The 16,843-nt window shown below is 42.0% G+C and overlaps 1 protein-coding gene across 3 annotated transcripts in view; it reads left to right on the top strand.

Moving 5' to 3' along the window:
- UNC5C (unc-5 netrin receptor C) overlaps positions 1-16,843 on the top strand; it is a 303,622-nt gene that overhangs the window by 202,569 nt on the left and 84,210 nt on the right. For all 3 annotated transcript variants that reach the window (XM_081924880.1, XM_081924881.1, XM_081924879.1), the window contains exon 3: positions 10,548-10,691. In XM_081924880.1, the coding sequence (XP_081781006.1) occupies positions 10,548-10,691 (144 nt within the window). The remainder of the gene's footprint in view (positions 1-10,547; positions 10,692-16,843) is intronic.

Below are 16,843 nucleotides of genomic sequence, written 5' to 3'. Positions count from 1 at the left end.
ACTTGATGTTCCCCAGCAATCTGCAGCCTCCCTGACTGCTCATAGGTTTGCTGATCTGGAAAAAAAAAAGTCCATGTGAGAAGTTACCTCACAATGTCTTTCCCTGAGCTCTAAGTGTGGGAAGCCCAGGAACTGCAGAGTTCAGAGCTGAGATGAACTGTAGAAAGAAAGGAAAGGCAACCACAAAAGCTCTGTGTCAACCACAAAAGATGAACACAACAAAAATTCCACACTTGACTCAGGAGAATTTCCTGGGGATTTTTTTTCTTGCCTTTGATAATTTATTTTCACACTGATTGATGGAGAGTGGTCAGGAAAAGCATATGGGAGAAATTTTTGACACCACACTAATTCTAACAGCCCAATCCTATACATGTATGCTTAGAAGGAGGTCTTTCTGAGTTCAGTAGGGTTTTCTCTTGCATCTGCATAGGTTTGTTGTAGGCAGCCCTGTATCGGGAAGTTCTTTATGTTTGACATTTTATTATGTTTGAATATGTGCTGGAAGCTGCCCAGAGTGCTTGGGGAAACCCAGCCAGATGGTCAGGATATAAATAATAAAATTAGTATTATTACTAGTAGTATTGATAGATGAAATCTCTTTCACATCAGTTTGGAATTCAACTTTATAAAAATCAGATAACAGCTGCTGCTGCTGCTTCTTTCTGAAATAGATACCCCATTTTGCTCCCATCCCATTGTCAAGAGCATGAGTCTTAATGCGCCCCCACAACACTCTCTCAACTCCCAGTTCCAGGTTGGGTGAGTTTCCCAGAGGCCTCAAGGATGGCAAATAGGACAACCCTTCCCCTCACTGCTGTTTCTCTGGTCTGCACACTTGTGCTTCAGACACATGTAAATCTGTTGGATGGCTTCTTGCACTGACCATAACAGTATCCTCAGGGAAACTATACTCAACCTTCCTTGAAAAGCCACCACCTGGCAAGGTCACAGAAGAATAAAGAACAATTCCTTCCTCAGTTTTATCACAATCTTTAAGAATAAGACAGAACTGGGGGGAGAGAGTAAGAAAAGACAGGGTAATAAAAAGAAATAAAGCAGAATTAACAATGCCGTTGTCTCCAACTGTCATGCTAGTTTTATATCTCACATTTAAAAACTGAATTTTCATTGGGGAAAAGAAGCAAAGTAATTTAAGGATGGGGATTAAGGAAGAGGATGAGTAGGGCGGGAAGAGAAGGTATCAAAAGGAAGATTTTTTGAGAGAGACAAAAGTGGTAAGCTAGAACAAGAAATATGAGCACCATATATACAGTGAACCAAAAGTTAGCATATATGATTTTGGTCCAGCACTCAGCCCTAACACACATACATACAGTCAACAGTGTTTGATACCAATTTGGGTATCAATTTCAGATAGGCAAAGATTTCATTACAGACCTATAGTGGACCATTTCATGTAATTGCTTTGATAAACAGACCTGTTTAACTTCAGCCATAGAACTGCATCATCTGCTTTCCAAGACGTTCCCTTAGAGCAGTGTTCAGATGTTTTCCGAATGCAGACGATCAAGCAGAATGATTGTGCCTGCTAGCCCCATCTTGCCTGTTATATGCATTGGGTCAGAAAACTTCTACATCTGTATAAACTGTCCTTGAACTGGCAAGGTCCTCAGTCGTAAAGGTTATGTAAGGGCAGTTAAGTGCACATTTAGTTTTCCAAATGAATGTACAAAGGATGCAGGGCCAGGTACATTGGCAAGGTCTGGCGAGAGTTGTATCTGAAGGGCATCAGGTTGTGGATAGCTGGTCTATTTACACGAACAGGTTGGTGCTGTCTTTTTCTCATACTCTTATACTCTTAAGTATTCATCAGAACTTTGCCAAAGCGGTAGTGAATTTAGGGATTCCTCCTTTGGTGAGACATTCATGGAAATTGGAGATGGCCTGAAGAGCTTTGACAGGACTAGTAATATTTATCAGTGGGATTTTCACCAGACTCAATGCCAGCAGTCAGCAGAATCAGGCACTGGCTGAGAACACGGGGGCTTGGAAGAGCCTTTCACTGTGCCACCTTTGCCAATGTCCCTGGCTGGCTATGTTGTACCTCCACTGTTGGAAACAGTAAGTCTCTGAATACTTGTTGAGAGGTGAGTTCTGTTTCACTCTGGTCCTGCTTGCTGGCTTCCCAAGCCTAGATCTGCTTTGCTTCAGGAAGACTGCTGGATCATGTGCCAATTTTGTGCCATGGATTTGCTTTGTGTCATGTCAAAAGTAGCAATATGGTGCCTCTCAATATGTAAAGAGATGAATTGCAGCTTACCCAACACATATATTAGAATGAGACTGGAGACAGGGTATGGGTTTTAGATTCTAATGGTATGGCTTCTAAAATCCCAGTATTTACCCTTTTCTTCATTTTATTAAAATGATGTAAGAAATATGGGGAATACCCTAACCATCACTCTTTCAGGTGCATTAGCAGCACCAAAGTGACCTTCCATGGTGTGCAAACCTGGGCAATATGTATGGGGGTCCTGGGCTGCCCAGATGAAAAGACCCCCCCTCTCAGCCTCACTGATGTGGCCCAAAGGAAAGCAGAGCAATGTGTTTGGCACCAGCTTCACTGCAAGAATTGCCGGATAGAGTCATACAAGGTGCCACCCACCTGCCTTAGGGATGCCACTCCAGATTTGTGTAGGGTTAACTCCTCAGTCATTTCTTCTCCCAAATATATCCCACAATTTCCCTTCTCATAGATGGGGTACCCTCCCAAATTGATGGGTTCTGTCTGCCCCTCAATTCCCTCCACAGCATGTGCAGAAAATGCCTTCTTGACCACTGGACCCACTGTTGGTCTTGTCCGCTCAAATAATTATACATAATTATGTGGCTCAGGAAACTACCATATGTATAGTCGGAGCATTGCTCCTTCACTGAGTGGCAGAGAGTTGGTTTATTCCAGAGTGTCAGGCACAAGACTTTCTAGCTCTACCTGGAAATGTTTGAGATTGAATTTGCAAACTCTTTGCATGCAAAGCATGTGGTCTGCCACCACAGCCCTTCCTTTCCTATTGTGTCTTTTCTACTTTTGGAAAGTAAAGGTTTTCAAATGGGGGATGTGTGAATTCCCTCTCTGTCCCATGATGTTTTGACTTTATTTGTGCTCACCATGGAAAAACAGCAGAAGCAGTACCATAAACGAGTGCAGAAGACATTTCATTACCAATTCTTAATTACTGGGATTTTATACTGTGCGCAGCACTTATTGTGCACTATGGGTCTCTGCAAACTCATGCAATTATTCCCCTACAATTAAGTTTGTTATGACATAACTTTAAATGGAAAGCACATGCTTCTGAGCCCTGGTGTTTGAATTTATGCAAATATATTAATGTATGCAAATTTGCAATTTCCTGGATTTCTCTCAGAGGTTACTGGCAGTTATTCAGTTGTGGATTTTGGGTGTATAAATGGATGAGTGATGCTGATTCTTGTCTGCCAGGAACTAGATGAAACAATTAACTCATTTTAACTTCTTTTTTCACCATAGTGATCTCCTGGTGGGCAAGGACTGCTCAGTTTCATCACCCTTTCCCAGCAGGCCCTTTTTAATTGTTTATGACTATAGTCACTCAGCATGTTGAAGATATCAATGCTTCCAAGAAATAGAAATATGCCTGGAAACTTGGGCAGGATAGAGGGCAACTACCCCTCCCTTTGCTCCTGAAATAACAGCCATGGTTTTGCCCTACAGTGGAGGCAAATGATATATTTTGGCAAACTGACCATCTGAAGCAACTGTCCTCCAACCTTGGACATGGTTTCAGTACTTACAAACTGGTTCTAATTATCAGGTGCAACAAAACGAAACAAGTCCTAAAACTGAGAAGCTAAAATGAATGGTATTTAATATAGGGCCACCACAAATGTACTCTTAGGGATTGAGAGTGCTTTTGACCTATTGGCCTCAACTGGTTATATATTGTGGTCAAGTGGCAATACTACCTAGGCTTAACCATGGTCAACATGACTATATTCTTGCAGACATAGGCTCCGATCCAAAGTAGAAGGAAGTTTATGAAAGGGGATTTTCTTATCCCTTCCTCCTGCAGCCCTATGCAGCCCCATAAAGCCTCTCTGGAGGGCTGAGAGACCACCCTCTGTGCTGCTAGATGGGGTGCAGAGAGCTGCTGTAGTAAAGGGAATTGATCAAAATTCAGCCACACCTTTCAGAAACCTTCTTCTGCTTGTGGTTCTCTGGATCCAACCCATTTACTTATACATTTATGCTTAGGAAGAGGAAAATGAGGCATAATTCTGAATTAAATGTACTGGCTTTTGGTGCCTTTTAGAACATACTGGCTACTACTGAAGCATAAAAGGACTTGCATTAACTTCTACAGCAAGGAATAGCAAACATTCAGATATTACACAGGTGTTCTCTTCCCTAAGTTAACATTCTCCATGTGCAGCATGTCTGTGATACAGCACCAGATGACCACAAAGAAAAGAAAATTAGCTATTCCATATGGTCTACAAAATCACATCATACACTCACACAATAAGTTCTTTGCGATCGCAGATGCTTTAACAGATTAAATTTTCTCTAACACACCTAGGAAGTGTTGTCATATTAGGGACTTCAACTGTATTAGCAAAGGCTAATAAGATTTAGCTTAGCTGACTTGATATAACACTGGAGAAATATATCATTTCCAGTTGCTGAAGCTGTACAGTTCCCTTTGTTATTTGGTCCAACAAGTAGTTTCTTTTACTTCCGAAAACTAATATTTCTGAGGCAAACCACCATTGCAAGGTTACCTTAACTGAATACATGTATAGCTAATAAATCATGATCATTTTCAAAAGCCAAGCTTGCGATCTAAGCAGAGACAAGCTGGGACTTGTTTAAATATTATATGTGTGTTTGCAAGGCATATATATAATTAACATCTCCAGGTTTTCATGGCATCTTAAAATATTATCATACCATTTAAAGTCGCACTCTTTAAAATGTATTTATGCCATTTTTAAATTTATTCGTGCCGAATGGAAACACATCCCTTGATTACATACTTCTATGAAGATGCATGCAGTGTTACAGAGGGGCAGGCCATATGCCCATGCAATACTTCCAGAATCGTGCTAAGCCGTACCTTGTGGTGTGCCACAAGATGTCAAGGACAGGCAAGAGACCTAAGGGTGGGCAGAGGAAGTAGGAGACAGGAGGATGAACCAGGGGAAGAAGCCAGCGATTTGTGGGATACTGTGCCAACCATGAGGCAGGGGGAAGGCAGTCAGATGGGAGAAGAAGAGGCGGGGGGAGAATTGCAGGCAGGCACAGGTGAAAGAGGCAATCCTAGAGATAGCCATATCATTAGAATCTCCTCTGCTCCCTCCCAAACTGTTTCCCAGGACAAGGAGGGACTTAAAGTGACACGAGCAGCTGGAGCTGATGTGCAGGAGAACTTGCCAGTTGCTTGCATGTGTCACATCAGAAGAGGGGGTTTAAATGTGCTAATGGAGGTGTTGTCTGTCCATACACCCGTATAGAGCCCACGTCTTCAGTGCCTGCATGGGCTGGGTGTCACGAGCACCTTCACCAACCTTCCGATCACAGGAACGCAGGAACAGCAGAGCACAGCATTCCTCTGGAACAAGTCCTGGTGCAGTGGACTCACATTTACTATTGTGAGCACCTCAATAGTCCTTGGATGGGTGTGCTCAGGACACAAGAGGAGGTTAAGAATGCCTTGAAATTTAAGCCCCCATCTTGAATGCAGCCACTATGCTATGACCACTCTTCTTCAGAGGTTACAAGAAAAATTAGCTCCCCTTTCTGCTAATATCTAGACAGTGAATCATAGAACTGAAGGGACTTCAATGGTCATCCAGCTCCTCTGCAAATGCAGGAAATCCATCAGGTGCATGTTGCAACAAACCAAAGTAAAACCAATACTGGGGCATTTAGGTTGTCACAGAAGTGCTATTATTAAAGAAACATTTGTTTCTCAGCTTGAACAAACAATCAGCAACTGTAGCTCACATCAAATTAAAACATTTCCAAACCTATTAGGCAAATATATGCTTGCATTTAGAAGAATGATCACTTCCCAACTGTTGCAGTTCATCAGACTGATTTGGAGCCTACTGATGTCACTTTTTATATGCTACACTGCCAAGGCTAAACCTGTGAAAACAAGGAAAAAGGAAGCTTCAACCTAGAAACAACTGCACTTCAGAATTAAAGTAGATTTCAAAATGCATATTGTGTTTCCCCATATTGTAAACAGGGGAGGAGACATTACAAGGACCTTTTCCTAGACTGGAAATCGTTCGTTGAACACACACAAAAAGGTGTATAGAGTTGTGTCTGCAGTCCACTGTCCCTGCTCAGTTCAGTTCTTGAAACCACGGCAGCTATATTATCAGTCTTTTAATTTCAAGGTGAAATGCTATTATGCATTTCCCCCAAAGTAGTTCATAATTTGATTGGCAAAATGTCAAGGATAATGAATCTTTTAAAAACAAAAACTGGCATACAACAGAGGCCCTAACAGTACAGTGCATCTCATTAAGTCCTCCCCTCCCAACAGATAACACTGGGCTACATTTATATGCTTCATTCCCTCTATTGCTTTAATATTGAAGGTGTTTTTGGCAGTGAGTTTTTAAAAATTGAATTGGAATACAACGTAAGTGGCAGTATGCAAGTGTATGCAGACAGTAATTAATTGCCAATTTTTTTCTGTGAAACTGGGAGCAAAAAATAAGGCGCATTCTTGGTTTTTGCTTGCCAGAACACACTGTGCAGTATAATTAAGGATATCTGCGCTATCTTTCTGAACTGCTAGGTCCTCAAAAGACTTTGACAAGCCCATGACACAAATGTACATATAATTTGAATATGCTAATTTGCATGCACATTTGATTCGGCTTTCAGAGGAGCAGAATATTTTAAAAAAAGTTGGGGGAATGGGCCAAGAGACCTGGGACTTATTGTAATGGCTTTGGTCCCTGGGCCACTCTTTAAGAACCCTCTGGCCACATACACACCATACGTTTGAAGCACATGGATTGGATCATAGAATAATAGAATTGAAAAGTTGGATAGGACTCCAAGAGACATCTAGTCCTACCCTCTGCAATGCAGGAATCTCAACTAAAGCATCCATGACAGATGACCATCCAACCTCTGCTTAAAAACCTCCAAGGAAGGAAAGTCCACCATGATTCCCCTAAAGAATCATGGGAACCACCAAAGGTGCCAAGACTGAGGGGGCCCATTGCATGCCATGTGAAGTTGCATCGTTTGGAAGAGGACGAGTGCAGAACCCAGCACAGTGTGACTTCAATGGCCTGTAGCTCCTCCTCTTTGTTGCTCAGGAGGAGCTGACCACTGAAGCTGTGCTTCGCTTAGCTCTGTGCCTCCTCTGCCTCCTTAACATTGAGGCGGCTTGGCTCCTGACCAACAGATATTGGGGAGGGCGAAGACAGCTTGGCCCCATAGAACTGCAGTTTCTGAAGGGTCTTGGAAAACATAATTTAGTGATGGATAAGAGTTCGGGGTGGGGGCTGATGTGCTTTGATTGTGTGGTATGTATGCAGTGTCTGGCTTTCCAGAGGTACTCCCGTTTGCTTTCAGTAGAAAACCTGTGGGCCAGGCTGCTGCAGTCCCACTGTGTTATACACAGAAGCAGAAAGCCCAGACAGAAAACCTTAGTTTAGCTGAATGTCAAACTGCACATTTTGAGATCCAGATACTGTTTAATTTACATTTCCTAGCAATCTTATACGGGGGGGGGGGGGGAGGCCCAGTGTTGTGGGTCTGAGTCTTTTAGCAGTGTGGAGTTTTGGAAATTGAATTTTAAAATATTAACGTGCATACCCATGCAACACTTTTATCGACCCCTTGTCAAAAATAATATGAGAACAAGTGCTGAAGAGTGGTGTTTTGACATCTCTAATGCTTTCCTTTTTGGTTAGTTTTGAAGTATTAAATATGTGTAGGCTTGGACTATTAATCCTGAATGTGAGAGTGGCACCAAGACTCAACCTGAAATTATGAAACAAAACATCAGCTGATGTTACCCTTGGTACCTGCGACCAAACATTGTCGCATTTCTATTTGTCTGAGAAGGGAGGGGGCATTGTTATGCCTTGGATCCTCGAGTGGGGAATTTAAGGACATTTTTAAATTATAAAATGGTTGTTCATGTCAGGTTCCCAGTTTAAAATCCATTATGGGTCAGGAAGAGGAGGCTAGTTAGTACTTTGAGGGGCAAATGTACAAAGTTGATTGACATTCTGAGTCTTTAATTATAATTGTAGTTTAATGATAAGTTTTGGAGCTATGGTTTTAGATAACTGATGTTTGTGATCGCTGATCTGCTGTTTCAAAGTGCAAATTAGCAGCATTAGAATTCTGTTAGAATTTTGCTACAAGTGTTCCAGATTTAAAAATATCCAGATTTAGCATATCATCATTAAGTCCAATGTATTGGGGGTGATCTGCTACATATATTAACCTTGTTTTGTTGCTAGGTGAATTAAATGCTGTAAAAGTCTCTTTATTTATCTCTACCACTTTGCCTTAATCACTTTCTCAGTAAGGTGTATACAACTACATTGTAACCACTTTGATCATAGAAATGATAAATGTTAGTAACACCTCAGTGAATCTTGGGGGGTATTTCAATAGCAATAAGGTGTGTTCCAGATTTCTTTAAAATATCTTAAGGAGTGTCATTTTCAGACATTCAAAGGTGCAAGGAGCAAAGCTGCAAAATTAGACTTTGCCTACTGTTCTAACTCTTCATTGCAGTGCTAACTCCAGATGGCCAGAGAACAACAAACATAGAGACCAGGAGGCCAGCATAATATTTGCAAGAGACTGCATTAGAAGGAACAAACTTTAGTCAACAGTGTGCTGCTACCAAACTATATACAAACGTGAAACCAGCGAGATGAACCTAGTTTCCTTTCCCTGCTGGTCTCCCCCAGGACTGATCCAGCCAATACAACCATTTCTAAATCACTTTAATTCCTGCTTACATTATAATCAAGTCCTATGCGGGGAAAGGTTGAAGGAATTGGGCATGTTTAGCCAGGAAAACAGACAATTAAGAAAATTACAAGAAAAGGATTCAGACTAAACAATTAGGAAGTTCGAGCTGCTTGATAGCGTCAATAATAATTTCATTTATGAATCACTTCCCATGAGCCATCCCAAAGCAATTCACAATATAATAAAAACACATATAAAACAGTTACATGTATAAAAACCTGTAAAGCAATTGCATGTATGAAAATACTTATATATCACACACAGAGAGATTTTAAGGCAACAATAGAAAATCAATTCAAATCCAATACACGTGCCAACTGGGATAAAACTCTTCATTAGAAGGCTTGTTGAAGGAGGAAGATCTTTAGCAGGCAGAGAAGATGCCTGCCTGGTATTTAATGGGAGTTCCCAAAGCTACCTTCCACCACACTCTTATTCTGACGTTGCATGAAGTGGACCTACTGAGAGGATGGTATCTGCAGGAGACCCTCTCCTGTATGACACAGTGATTGGTTGGGTGTTTAAAGGAGGTAGATGGCCATGCAAGCAGTAATAGTGAAGCTGCAGCTAAGCCACAGGAAAGCAGGTCCTGGAAGTTCTTGATGATGGGACTCTCCTGAGGTATGGGATTCGGCCAGTGTCTGACTGCACTGCCAGCCCTGCCTTCTTGTCTGAAGGGGGAAGATGCATATTTTGTCCCTTTCCTTAGAGTGTATACATTGCTCTATGAGGGAAATGAACATTTCCCCCTTTAGACAAGACCTCAAAGTGTGTAGAAAAGTCCCAGGATCATTTTGCATCAACTCTGCTCCTTTTGAGTCTCTAAAGCCAAGCTGTATGCAACCATTTCATTTTATTACCCAACATTTTCACCCAACAACATGTATGCTTCAAAGGTAAGGTCATGCAGGCTTTCCCGTCCCCATGCTAATAAGCACCATGTATGTTGCTGTTAGCAATTCAAACAGCTTGTTGCTGTTGTTGTTTAGTTGTATCCAACTCTTTGTGACCCCATGGACCAGAGCACGCCAGGCACTCCTGTCTTCCACTGCCTCCCACAGTTTGGTCGAACTCCTGCTGGTAGCTTCGAGAACACTGTCCAACCATCTTGTCCTCTGTCGTCCCCTTCCTCTTGTGCCCTCAGCCTTTCCCAACATCAGGGTCTTTTCCAGGAAGTCTTCTCTTCTCATGAGGTGGCCAAAGTATTGGAGCCTTAGCTTCAGGATCTGTCCTTCCAGTGAGCATTCAGGGCTGATTTCCTTCAGAATGGATAGTTTTGATCTTCTTGCAGTCCATGGGACTCTCAAGAGTCTCCTCCAGCACCATAATTCAAAAGCATCAATTCTTCGGCGATCAGCCTTCTTTATGGTCCAGCTCTCACTTCCATACATCACTACTGGGAAAACCATAGCTTTAACTATGTTGGCAAGGTGATGTCTCTGCTTTTTAGGATGCTGCCTAGGTCCCCCCCCCCAATTCTGAAATAAATATGGGGATATTGATTGTGTTCTGGCAGGACTGATTGTTCGAGAAGTCAGCATTGAGATTTCCCGCCAGCAAGTTGAAGAACTCTTCGGACCAGAAGATTACTGGTGCCAGTGTGTGGCTTGGAGCTCAGCAGGTACTACGAAGAGCCGGAAGGCCTACGTTCGTATCGCATGTAAGTATTTATGCTTCTGCATGGCTCTGCCTTGTTTGCATGATTAAACCTTTCATTGCACTACTTAAGTCAAAAGGATTGAATTTCCTTTTATAGGAGTATAGGAAGCTGCCTTATACTGAGATGTATTGTCTGCATTCTCCAGAATTTCAGATAAGGAGTCTTTTCCAAGTTGTACCTGGAGATGCTGTACCACTGAGCTATACCCTTTCTCTCACAGCGAAACATATCTACACACTCTGCATTAGTGTAAGGTGTAGTTTGACCCTCAGTCTTCTTTGCTGCTGGGAATGAAGGTTAGAAGGATAAGCCTTCATAGAAAAGGTGCACTATGAAGACGTATCTGAATGCAAATCTCCATTGGACAACCTGAGATTTTAATTACTGATAAAACCCCAACACAATTACTTGTCAAACACAACCGACAGAGCTTTTCAAATTTGTGGCTCTCCTTCCAGTATTTATTTTCTCGGCTGAATGTACATTACAAAAACCCACAGAATTAGTGAGACTTTTAAGTCCACTGTGAACATTTCCTTCAGCACTGCAGATGAAATTAAAATGAATAGTGTTTTCCAAATTCACAAATCAGAATTGGGTATTTATTTCCCTTGACAGATACTTGAACTTAAGAGTCGTGCTATGTGGATCCATTAATCTGTCAGATTTGAAGTGCAGTGCAAGTAATGGTCTTCAGCCCAGAGAAATTGCCTGTAGTCAAACAAACAGTTATTATATCCAAATAAACCTTCTGTCAGGATGTATGCAATCCCAGAGTGGAAGATTAGATATATGCAACCATTTCATTGCACTGTGAATAAAGTCTGAATAAAGAATGGATGTGGCCTCTTTTGCCTTAATCAGAAGAGAATAAGACTGTAAAAAACCCTGTCTTTGCCCTATTGACACTCATATTAATATTAAATTTTCTCTTCTCCCATCACATCTGTACTGCCCTGCTTCTCCTGACACAATTCAAGGCAAGCAGATCTTAGAAACACAGATATCCATCTTATTATACAAATATTTAATTTTCATTAATTTTCAAAGGGAGGACTGTCTTTCAAATGCTGTATTTGCTCTGGAGACTCTCATTTCACTACCATGTGGATGAAATGAGTTTACCGTGACTTACAGTGGAAGTAAGCCACATTACTCAGAGTCAGGTTTTCTTTGCCTTTGGGGAAATGAAACAAAACAGCTTTTGGTGAATGCTCACTAGAAGCTGGCTATCTGTCTGGCATTTAGCCTGACATTTTAGTGAAAAAGAATTTCACTTCTAGTAATGTGAATGAATTATCCAGGAAAAAACCGTTATTGGGATGTACAGTTTTTCCAAGAGGTACTCTTGCTCTGGAGGCTATCAGAAGAATTCGTAAATGAGAAATTAAGGCACAGTGAGGTTTTAAAACTGAAAATAGGCCTCGTTCCTGTGCTCACTTATTTCATACTGACAATCATCCCTGCTTTTCCTGAATCATATTTAGTCTTATTTCCAATTATGCTTCTTGCTTTTGATTAACATTGGTAGAAAATTAAAGATGAATAAGTGGTTGTCCAGTCTTTCTGAATAATTTCTAGTGGTGCCCCAACTGAGAGGAGCACAAAGGACTGCTTCAGATGTTCATAGATTAATAGGCTCATAGAATTGTAGAGTAGGAAGGGACCTTGAGGATCATATAGCCCAGGGATTGTCAACCTGGTCGCTACCACCCACCAGTGGCCATTTTAGGATTCTAGGTGGGTGGTAGGGGGTTCTACAGCATAAGCTGAATCCTCCTCCCACCAAGCACTGGTGGGCGGTAAGGAAATTTTACCATCAAGAAAGATGCATTAGTGGGCGGTAGGTATAAAAAGGTTGACTAGCTGCAATGTGGAAATATGCAGCTGCCCCATACGGGGATCAAACCTGCAAGCTTTGTTTTCTCATCACCATGCTCTAATCAACTGAACTTTCCAGACACATGTTTTATCTCATGATGGCTGCCTCATCAAGTGATGACTCCCATATGTAAATATTCATCATCACATACTTATTTCCATAGGATTCACTTTTGTGTAACCTTACACACCACACTTTTCTATGTGTTTACACATTCAGATGCCAGCCATCAAGTGTACAGCAATCAAATGTGTAAAAAAAAATCAAGTGATGTGCATGCAAGTGTGAACTGACAAATGATACAACTCCTTCACTATTTTAACTTTCCATCTGCAGTTACAAAAAAGAGAAAAGAATCAAAAATGGAAAAATAGAAAAGGGCAACCCAAATGAATCCTCTAGACCAGGCAGATCATGATCTACTGGTAGATCACTAGACATCTGTGGTAGATCACTGGTAGATCACTGCCCCACCAGGAAGGTCAACAAGTTTTGCTCTCCTAAAAAAACAGTCTCTTGGGAGTTGGCCATCCCTGCTCTAGACACATTGGCAAAGGGAGTTCTACTATTAAATGAGAAATGGGGTGATGCTCTCCAGCTTTACCCCTACATATTTCACCCAGGATGCTTGCCTAGAAAAATTATGTTAGTGGCTCTAGAGTTATATCGAGGGATAGGATCTGCAGGTGGTATTATATAGTCTATGGAGTGCAAAGCTCTGCAGTGTACTACATTTTCCACATTTAAGATCCCAGGGTACTCTAGTTGACAGGGTCACAGGGCTTGGCAGGAATCTTTGGGGTTTTGTCTGAGACCCTGAAGAACAGCTGCCAGTCAGATGATTTCTTCATGCAATGCATAGTTAGTTTATGGAACTTGCTGCAGCAAGATATGACAGTGGCCACTGGCTTTGATGGCTTTAAAAGGGATCAAAAACATCCATGGAGAATAGTGTATCAATGGCTATTAGCCGGGAGAACTAGAAAGAATCTCCAGATTCAGAATATATATGAATTCCAGTTGCCGGAGGAGAAACAGCAAGGGAGAGCTTTTGTCACCATGTCGTGCTTGTGGGCTGCTGAGAACCATCTGGACAGCAGCTGTTAAGAAACAGAATGCTTGACTAGACATTTCATGTTCTGATCCAGCAAGGTTCTTCTTTTGTTCCTACAAGATTTTGTAGAGCAGGGGATCTGCAAAATGTTTCTGTTAAGTATCCATTCATTCACTGAAAGCCTTTTCACAGGCTATAGTAAGGTTTAGAAGGGCAAACAATTAAATGACAACTGAGCCCTCGTGTATTCCAGGAAACCCTAACATAAGTATTTAACAAGACATATATATCTGGCATTCTGCTGAGATTATACTTCTAGTAGCAAACAAATATTGCAGCCTTTGGGGACTTTCGTGACAGATGAACGCTAAACCTATCCCTTCCAAGTGCTAGCAATGAGCCCAAGATCAATTTAGAAATGTTTCATAAGTTTATTCTAAGATGATAAAAATAAAACTACATTAAATTATGAAGTGGATTTCAGTGCCTTGTCAGGGAAAGTGTGACAGATTGCTACCATGTTACATTTAATTGGCATTATTGTGATCTACTGTAACAAGGCAAAATTGTTAAAGCCATGTGTATGTAATCACACGTCATTTGCAGTGAGATATACTGATGTCAGTTCTTCCTTGCTAAGCTGAAATTCTCTGAATGCTTCTCATACGTTCGATTTATTGTTTCAGTCATGCGCTGGTTGGCTTTTACAACAGCAGCACACAACACCATCATGGTTCCTGGTCAGCTGACAACTGCAAGCTAATTGGGACAATACCCTGAACTTTTCATGATAGAGTTATGTTGTCCAGTGTTTATAATTCAATACACATTTATTTGTTTTACAAATAATCTTGCATATAAAATTGTCATTCAGATTGAAGTGACGGATCTTTCAAGCTACTCTTTTAAGAGAGGAAGAAAAACAAAAACAAACTATGAAATGCAAAATGTGATAGTACCAAGGTGACATTGGGTGTATTGCGCTCTCCTAATTTAGAAGTGAGTTTCAGTTTCTGATATTAAAATTTATGCTTTCAGGCTTCTTTGTGCAAGTGAATTACTGTTCTCAGTTATGTTGGATAATTAGCCAGTGCCAAATCCTTCAGCTTCTGTTGACAGATTTTTTGTTGTTGTGTTATCAAACCCTTGGCCTGAAATGAGAAGTGGCAGAGGTACGTTTACTGAAAATTTAATGAGAGTTCTTTTCACATTTCAATATACAGAACTGTGCTAACAAGTCACACCCAACTTAACTTACAATGGGGACACATAGATAGAGGTCCTGACCACAACAGCATAACCTCCCACTTCTGCTGCTCCACTCCTGGTACACAGAGCCACACCACCTCCAACCGTTTAAAAGTTAGATATCTATCATAGCTAGGACCCATTGACAGGTTTATTATTTATGAAGTTGTCTAATCCCTTTTTAAAGCCTTCCAAGTTGACAGCCATCACTATATGCCATGGTAAAGGTAAAGGTACCCCTGCCCGTACGGGCCAGTCTTGACAGACTCTAGGGTTGTGCGCTCATCTCACTCTAGAGCCCGGGAGCCAGCGCTGTCTGCAGACACGTCTGGGTCACGTGGCCAGCGTGACAAGCTGCATCTGGCGAGCCAGCGCAGCACACAGAACGCCGTTTACCTTCCCGCTGGTAAGCGGTCCCTATTTATCTACTTGCACCTGGGGGTGCTTTCGAACTGCTAGGTTGGCAGGCGCTGGGACCGAGCGACGGGAGCGCACCCCGCCGCAGGGATTTGAACCGCCGACCATGCGATCGGCAAGTCCTAGGCACTGAGGTTTTACCCACAGCGCCACCCGCGTCCCATATGCCATGGTAGTGAATGTCATAGGGTTTCTTTTACAGCAGCTGCATGCTGGGTTAACGTCATCAAGTTATCCACTGCAACTCCAAGATCATCACCAGTTCTGATCCCATTATACTGTTTCAGACCATTGGTCCATCTAGCTCAGTGTTTGTTAACAATGACTTGCAGTGGCTTTCCAGCACTTCAGACAAGAATCTTTTCCACCCTACCTGGAGATGCTGGCAGGTTGACCCTGGCATATTTTGCCTAAAAACCATATGCTCTTTTGAGCTTCAGTACTTCCCCTGTAATGGCAAATGAACTGTCCTTCTGTGGATTGATAATTTGGCTTCCATGCTGGCCATGTAAGCTCTAAGCACAATGATCAGACCCATATGAAGTGGGATCATTCTCAAGCACCATTTGATGATGACAAAAGGCAAGGAGTGATGTGTCTAAGCCACAGTTTCTGCAACTGATGCTCACAGGACACCCTAAGTTTCTAAGAATCCAGGAGTGACCAAAATAACTGTCTGAAGGAGCATGCTGAAGCTAAAGAGCTCTGGACTGATAAATTGTCTGGATGGTAGATCAGCAGTAAAACATATAGGTGTAGCTTGACATGCTCAGCTATGCCTTGTGCATTTATACTAGTGCATGGGTACTTATATGAATTTGGGGGACATTATGGTGACTAAAAGTCAATGGGTGGCAAGTGCTTCTGGGGGAAAATAAAAAGTTTCAATCAATTCTAGCTCTAATCCTCTTGCTTCTCTAATAAACCAAAATCTCTCAAGTCACATCTGGTTTAGCAGCACTTTTTATACTTTGTTGTCTTCCAGTTTCATCTATGTCTACGAAACTAGTACTCTAGCTTAGATTGATTAAATTTCAGCCAACACCAGTTGTAAGCAGTCGCTCTTTGTGCTGTTTCAGCCTTTGCTTTAAAACTGCTATGCCACAGATGCTTAAGAGCCCATAAGCATTTTTTAAAAAATGTTTTATTTGAACCCAGGTTGATAATTAGTAGATTTGCTAATGAGCTGAATTTGGTGGCTACTTGTTAGCAGTGGCATCCAAAAATTAAATGTGCTCTGGACTGAGGAATAAAACAAGCAAAATGCATTTGCTAAACAGCATAATGGGCCAACATCCTCACTATTTCAAACATATCCTTGCACTGGCAGAGGAAGAGGAGTGGGGGGGAGCGTACCACCCCTGGCAGCGCAATTCCCAGGCTGCCATTGCAGCTGCAAGCCACGGCCCCAGGATGTGCGGCACGCCCCTGTGGGTGGTGCGCCATGCCCCCGGGATGTGCTCCAGCCCCGCCCCCACCTGCTTGCCTCCCCTAGTGCCCGGAGCATGAAGTGCCGAACCACTGTATCCATGGTTCAGGGATTTACAGTCT

Source organism: Podarcis melisellensis, assembly GCF_964234715.1.
Source record: "Podarcis melisellensis genome assembly, chromosome: 9".
NCBI classification, from domain to species: domain Eukaryota; kingdom Metazoa; phylum Chordata; class Lepidosauria; order Squamata; family Lacertidae; genus Podarcis; species Podarcis melisellensis.
Note: the sequence above shows the minus strand (reverse complement) of the source record. Positions and strands in the feature narration are given on the sequence as shown.